This window comes from Berghia stephanieae, chromosome 2, assembly GCF_034508935.2.
Source record: "Berghia stephanieae isolate SIO BIC M18660-M18661 chromosome 2, UCSD_Bste_1.3, whole genome shotgun sequence".
Classification (NCBI taxonomy): domain Eukaryota; kingdom Metazoa; phylum Mollusca; class Gastropoda; order Nudibranchia; family Aeolidiidae; genus Berghia; species Berghia stephanieae.
In genome coordinates this window covers 13089543-13097167 of record NC_088361.1, presented here as the reverse complement: position 1 = coordinate 13097167, position 7625 = coordinate 13089543, and the positions used below count along the sequence as shown (strand labels likewise).

General features: G+C 31.8%; 3 protein-coding genes across 3 annotated transcripts in view; 2 read left to right on the top strand and 1 right to left on the bottom strand.

The window, feature by feature from the left end:
• LOC144963872 (limbin-like) overlaps positions 1–5456 on the bottom strand; it is a 37466-nt gene extending 32010 nt beyond the window's left edge. The window contains exons 1-7 of the mRNA XM_078897821.1: positions 5362–5456; positions 4635–4726; positions 4084–4192; positions 3109–3249; positions 2040–2141; positions 1360–1485; positions 122–175 (exon numbers count right to left, since the gene is read on the bottom strand). Coding sequence (XP_078753947.1) covers positions 122–175; positions 1360–1485; positions 2040–2141; positions 3109–3249; positions 4084–4192; positions 4635–4654 — 552 coding nt within the window. The 5' untranslated portion in view covers positions 4655–4726; positions 5362–5456. The remainder of the gene's footprint in view (positions 1–121; positions 176–1359; positions 1486–2039; positions 2142–3108; positions 3250–4083; positions 4193–4634; positions 4727–5361) is intronic.
• Positions 1–7625, top strand: part of LOC144964350 (uncharacterized) — a gene marked incomplete in the record, with an annotated part of 71030 nt that overhangs the window by 24701 nt on the left and 38704 nt on the right.
• The window catches only part of LOC144963871 (limbin-like), a 14523-nt gene continuing 14098 nt past the window's right edge, over positions 7201–7625 (top strand). The window contains exon 1 of the mRNA XM_078897820.1: positions 7201–7212. Coding sequence (XP_078753946.1) covers positions 7201–7212 — 12 coding nt within the window. The remainder of the gene's footprint in view (positions 7213–7625) is intronic.

Sequence of the window (7625 nt, the reverse complement as noted above, 5' to 3'; positions counted from 1 at the left end):
TAAAAATCATATTTTCCACTTAAAGAATCGTGAGGTGTAAAGCAATTAATATTCAAATCTTAACTGATTGTAAAACTTTTTTTATTGAACGAAATGATCAATGCAGTGCCCGTTTGCTTACCTTTTCCTGCTTAGCTCTCTGCCCTTCCAGCTTCCGGTTGATTGCACCTTGATCCTACAAAATTTAATTTTACTTAAGTTAAGTAAATTTTAATTTTAGAAATCCAATGACGTTTGGAACTTTAAAAATTAAATTGGTGAACAACACATATGAAGAATATAAAAACTTAGAGCTCGACGTCTTCAATAACCGAAATGGAACACATGCAATTAAGTGACAACAACACTAACAGAAGATGATAACAAAAAAACAAAAAAAAACAATAATAATAATAAAAATAATAATAATAATAATAAATAATAATAATAATAATAATAATAATAATAATAATAATAATAATAATAATAATAATAATAATAATAATAATAATAATAATAATAATAATAATAATAATAATAAAAATAATAATAATAATAATAATAATAATAATAATAATAATAATATAATAATAATAATAATAATAATAATAATAATAATAATAATAATAATAATAATAATAATAATAAAATAATAATTATTATTATTATATAGTGCTCGTCTTCACTTGATTTGGTACTTAATTAAGCAATCAATGGAACCTTAGAAAGAATACTTGGTATGAGATACCTTAAGCTTTTACAAAGCTTTTACACAACCCAAATTTTTTTCGACAATTTTCTTTCCAAAGTGGGTGAGTTGTTGAACACCAAAAAAGCTTCAGATGTTCTCAGATATCAAGATCTACTGTTGAAATGTATGAGAACTTCTCTTGTGATGTTCCAAGGAAGGACAACTGACTATAAATGCTGTTACCTTCTTTCATTTTTGCCAACCAATCAAAATCTGATTAAAAAATAAGCTTTCTACTCGGTCAGGTAAAAATTTTTAAAAGGACAAAGCAACCTACATCGATTTCAAATGAAGCGTCATTGAGGTCATGTGTACATAGAATATCATATCAATTCATATCATATAGTATAGGGCAAAATAGGATAAAATCCCTTGAATGCCCTCGATATTAATAGTAATGGCATAAATCTATTGATTAAAGATTATAATAATGATACACGCGGTAAAGATAGTATTTCAACTTAAATGTACTAATGTATATGTGGTGTACAAACATAAATCTTTAACCATGACATCCAAAGCACACACACATACTCACACACTCACACACACGCATATAGAAGATAACCATAATAATCTCTATAAAATGTTTAAATATACTCAGCTGGCGAAGTATATACTAAAATTACCTCCTTGTGGACATTTAAGATTTTCTGACACTCTGGCGTGGAAAGAACTCCCCTCGCATTCAAATCATCCATCAAATTGGATTTGAGGTTATTGATTGCTTTCTGCTGCTCTTCAATTTTCGCCAGCTGAGGAAATAAAAGACAAATAATAAAATGCCAATCATCACATAAAAGATTTACACTTTCCATGTTTTAAAAAATAAAAGGACATCATAAAATAAGGACCATGTTTAAAAGATTTACACTTTCCATATTTATAAAAGGATGATATCAGAGCAATAAGGATAATAAAACTAGATTATCCGAGTTTCTATGGTGTTAAATAGACAGCTGGGGGGGGGGGGGGGGGGGGGGGGTCCTGATAGCTCAGTTGATAAAGCAATCGCTTCACAAGCAAAGGGACTGAGATCAATCCCAGGTGCAATCCAGTGGTATCAAAAGGAAGAACACAAATCAATTACAGTGGAATCTGCATCAAGCCAACATTCTTAAAGTCAACTTCTGCTTAAATTCAACATATCTTGTTGGTTCCAATTTTTAAAATCTTTATCTAAGTGTATTCCATGTGTGGGAGTGCATCATTTTAATTAATTTACAAACACATTTTAACACCTGCTAGCTAAAATCCACAACACAATTTTGAATGAGCTAATAACTTATATATAATAACTTATATTTACCTCTCTGGCTTTGTCCATTTGTAACGATGCGATCAGAGCACCAAGTCTCTCCTCTTGGTCTTTCAAGGCCAATGCTCTGTCTTTGGTCATCTCCACACGAATCTAGCAAGTAAAAAAATAGGACAGGAAAAAAAAAAAACCAACAATGTCAACATAGCTGATTCTTTTGGAATATTGTGGCATTGCATTACTCTTCTAAACTGTTTACAGCCTTATTCTTACAAAGCGACATGGATCCTTTTAACACTCATTATTTCCTCAGATTGCTAGAAACATGGCTGTCTAAAGATTTGCCACATATTAGATCATAAGTTTACCATAAGGTAAGTGGTTGATACGAGGATAAGAGGACATAATGGAAAGAAAGATGAGGAAAAAGAAGAAAAGGAGAAGGAAGAGAATGAAAAAAAAGGCGGAGGGAGAAATGAGAAAAACAAAGGCACATGGGAATGAGCAGAGAGGAGGAAAATGAGAAGGAGTGAAGAAGACGAAAAAGAAGAAGAAGAAGAAGAAGAAGAAGAAGAAGAAGAAGAAGAAGAAGAAGAAGAAGAAGAAGAAGAAGAAGAAGAAGAAGAAGAAGAATAGGAAGAAGAAGAAGAAGAAGAAGGAAGAAGAGGAAGAAGGAAGAGAAGAAGAAGAAGAAGAAGAAGAAGAAGAAGAAGAAGAAGAAGAAGAAGAAGAAGAAGAAGAAGAAGAAGAAGAAGAAGAAGAAGAAGAAGAGAAGAAGAAGAAGAAGAAGAGAGAGAAGAAGAAGAAGAAGAAGAAGAAGAAGAAGAAGAAGAAGAAGAAGAAGAAGAAGAAGAAGAAGAAGAAGAAGAAGAAGAAGAAGAAGAAAAGAAGAAGAAGAAGAAGAAAAAGAAAAAGAAGAAGAAGAAGAAGAAGAAGAGAAGAAGAAGAAGAAGAAGAAGAAGAAGAAGAAGAAGAAGAAGAAGAAGAAGAAGAAGAAGAAGAAGAAGAAGAAGGGTCAGTCCATAAAAAAAAAAATTGGGGATGAATATGAATTAACAAACAATAACACAATGTAATAAGGAGAAAAGGAGGATATAGATGAGAAATCTCATCATTTTACCTCATCCATTTCTTCTTCCATGTCCAACTGCTGTCCTTGAGCGAGTGCAATCTTTTGCTGCACGTGTTTTTTCATCGTCTCCACTTGTCGTTGAACATCCTCCTCGTCCTCTCCATTGTTCTCTGCTATCCTTCGTTGTTTCTGTCCAGAATAATTTTTTTAAAAACATGATGGTACATTTCAACAATTAAAGAGGGGATACAAAATTGGACAAAGAATTTGGTCTATGATGATGATGATGATGATGATGATGATGATGATGATGATGATGATGATGATATTGATGATGTTGATCATGATGATGATAATGATGATGATAATAATTTTAATAATAATAATAATAATAATAATAATAATAATAATAATAATAATAATAATAATAATAATAATAATAATAATAATAATAATTATAATAATAGGCAAGCACTTGCAATACATTAAAAAATCTAAAGCTTTTTGACAATTTGACACTGTCATAAAGTAAAAGAAAATCTATTTTCATCCGAAATACCTCATGCTAATTCTATTGGAATAAGACTATAAAGATATAATTTCTTTAAACAAAAAATACCAGATTATAATATTTTAAATACATTTGTCCAGTTTTCCATCCCTCATTCAAGATTCAAAATTGAGCTTTATATAGCGCAATATCCACTGAAATGTGCTCAAAGCGCTTTATAAGGGGTCCCTGGTCAACAGCAACATTTAACATGTAGGACGGGACATGACGCCTGTTAGGCGATATTACAATTTTCGGACAAAGACAACGCTGTTAACGGCCAGGTACCCATTTTACACCTGAGTACGGTGAGAGAATGTGAGTAAAGAGCCTTTTCTAAGGACTCAACTATGCGCCGAGCGCGAGGCTCGACCTTCCGATCCGAAAGCGAGTGTCATACCACTAGACCACATAGCCGCACTGAAGATTCCTTCATTACAAAATAAAAATCAAGTAGAAAAGGTAATACCAACCTGAATTTCTGTGCTCTGCTTCTTTTCCAATTCTTCCATTTGTCGGGCACGTTTCTGTGCAATTTTCTCTTCCAGCATTCTTCGTTGTTTTAATTTAGATAAGGTCAAACTGCAGAACAATAAGAAAAAATATATAAAACTCATAAAGTTACACTATATTATTTATCCCCATACTTATTTGAATCTTGTAAAATAAAAAATCGAACAGCTTAACAAAGATCTTGATGACACAATCTAAACTGAGTCTATGAAAATGTTCCTGCTGTTGCTTGTTTGTTTTACAGTGCATGCAACACATTTAGGTAATTTCAGCATCAGTAAAAAAAAAGAAGAAAATGAGATGGTCAGAAAAGTTTAAAATTTACAATTGAAAGCGCATGAGAAAAAGTAAGACAAAGGGGAAGGGTTCAAATAGGGAAGATTCCAAGAGTACAATATCAGTGTACTAAGTTTGAGATCACCTAAAAGTTTCATCTAGACACAACCACAGGTCCACCCCCCCCCCCCCCCCCACCCCCCCACTAACTTACTTTTAACCAATCCAGTCTCACCTGTTTTCAAGCTTCACCATTTGTTTTCATGTTCTTTCATGATGCGATCTTTTTCAGTTTCTGATATGGACACTTGACTGCTCAACAGTTTGCTGTTAAAGAGAAAATGAGATTTGGCATCAATGGCTCAGAAGTTTGATATCACTTTTGTAATAGAAGCCAAGCAATGTTGAGCATGGACAGTGACCAGATGGGTGGTAATATTAACAACAAAAAGCAAAACAAAAAACAACTGGCTCTGGCTCTTGTGCTTGGATATGGCACTTGACATTCATTTTCTCACTAGACTCAGGTGTGTATATTAGGAAATGAAAATCGTAAGAATGCTTGCATTAAAAAATAAGATGCGTAATTGGCAACTTCTCATGTATGAATAAAAATTCCATTTGTTCCATCTAGTCTGAGGGAATAAATAAAGCTTTATGAAGCGCATTGAGCATGGTGAGTATGAGGAAAAGCACCATACAAATATCCATATTCATTAATTAATTTATGTCAATCTTAATCAAACATTTTCAGATATCCATTTTTCAATGGAAAACCTTATATAAAGGTCAAATATATCATTGATTAAATATTGTAGCTCTCTAAAACCATCTACAATGCCAAAAAATAATCTTCGAGACTAATCAAATTCCCTATCAGTTTATTTGGAAAAAAGTCATTATGTTTGGAAAAAAGAAAAAGGTTAGGCTATTTTCCCAAAATTGAATGATCCAAAACTTACTCAACAATTTCAGCTTCATGCTCTCGCAGTTCTTCTTGCTCCTTCTTTTCCTGTTCTTTTTTCTGCTCCCATTCTCTCTTTCTTCTTGCAAGTTCATCCTAAAAATGAATGAAAATACAGTTTACATTATCATCATCATCATCATCATCATCATCATCATCATCATCATCATCATCATCATCATCATCAACATCACCAACATTTCTGTAGTAAGCACAAATATGAGGACCAGACCACAATTCATATGGTACAGGTTTTATAATTTCATCCTTCAATTTCATTAACTTCATTTTTCAACCAAAACCCCTATCTTGTTTCTCAAAGATTATGACATAATAAAAACTATATCAAGCAAACGACATGGAAAGAAAAAAAAAACGAAACTACTTCAGTTCTGTGCAATTCAGAATAAATAAAATAACCTTTGGAGGATAAGAGAACACGAATCAAGAGGGTAAGAGTAATGAAGAAAAAAATTGATATCAAAACTATCAAAGATATTGATGTGGAAAGACATAAATTATTAGCCTGTCACTAATAAATAACCATCAAATAACTAGCATTTCTAATTATATGCAACAAAGAAATGAAATATAAATGTACAACCTTTAGTTTGGCCTCCTGGTTCCTCCTGTTGTTTTGTTGCTTATTCCTTAGATCATCGACTGTCTGTTCATGCTTCTGAAGCATTTTCTCAATAGCATCATCTCTGACTCCTAAAAACAAAAAACATAATTATCAAACTTAAAATAAAGAAACGAAAAATAGACAAAATGTTTATAAATTTTGTATCTCATTAACAAGCGCGGTCCGCTGTGAAAAAAAATTTATCACCCCGTCAAAGGCGAGACTGAATTTCTTTAAAAATCATAATTTCTCTCATGGAGGCCAAACCCTCTTTACCAAGTAAATAGTATCAATAAACCAACTCTCATTTCATTGAAAACTGAAATACATCATGCTAACTTCTTTCTTTGAAAAAAAAATAGGTAAGAAACGATGTTAGGTCAAATTAAACCTAAATTCTGCTAGTAAAGGTTTGAATCTTTTAAAAAATGTAACATTGTTGCTTGCAATTGCTATTTTAACCGCACCATAACATAAAGCCAAACTATAAAAAACTATTAAAATTTGTTTCTTAAACATCTTAAAAAATCTAAAGCATATTTCTGGTTTCTAAAAAGATATAAAAGATAGGTCACTGATGGTCTCTTTCTTTCTTCATTTTGGCAGTTCAGACAAACATTTTTGCTTTACATTACTCCAGTCAATGTTTCCAAATACTCACCATCTTCCTTCAAGTTTTTTACCAGTTCACCCTGAACACCTTCTAGTTCCTTGAGAGCATTTTTGGAGACTTCATCTCTGAGCTCTTCCAGCTGCTGGCATGGTCTCGATCGATTTGGTTCTCTAGAGTGTTGAGTTCTTTGCGTTGACGAGATTTCAAATCCACCAGGCCATCAACGTATGAAACAGGGTCTGTCAAGACAAAGTAAACAATTTACTAATCAATTGTAATTTTAAAAAGTGGAGAGAAGAAATATTGTAGACTGATATTGATTTTTCTTAATTTTCATTCTTTTTTTGTTTTTGTTTTTTTTTTTTTTTGGCTTGTAATTTTTAATTTAATAATTGCATAGAAGAAGAGCTTGATGTGCATAATTAGGTTTTCATTGAACTTTCAAAGATTGACAATAATTCCAAACATCTTTTATTCACACAGTTATTTTGAGAAAAATACAATGGCGTACCAACAGGTCCTTCTGTCTGTTGAGCTTTACTCCTATTGATATAGTCCTGAAGCTGTTTTTGGTGTTCTGCAATCTGGAGAAATAATCAATGAATGAGAATGTAAGCGATCATCGTCTTAAATTCACGAGGATGATATAGCAACGTTTTCAGAAGAGAAACAAATAGGGTTGAGATATTCCATATCTAAAAAAAACACACAAACAAATATCATGTCCAGAATACTATTACAGTCAAAAACATAAAATGTGTCTACAAGGTGAGCAAAAAAAAATTAAATTTTAAATAAATGACTAAACAAATAATTAAATAAATAAATATTTACTAAAACTAATATTTTTAGAAACAAACAGTAGACAAAATAAATTATCAGCTATTCTGGGTTTTAAAAAATTGACACTAAAGTTTTAAATGGCTACTCATAAATATTTCTGGATTATAAGAAAGACGGTCAATCAATTTTATGCAAAAACCCTTTTCAGCGAGAGTTTTTCCTCTTCTGGTTACTCAGTTTC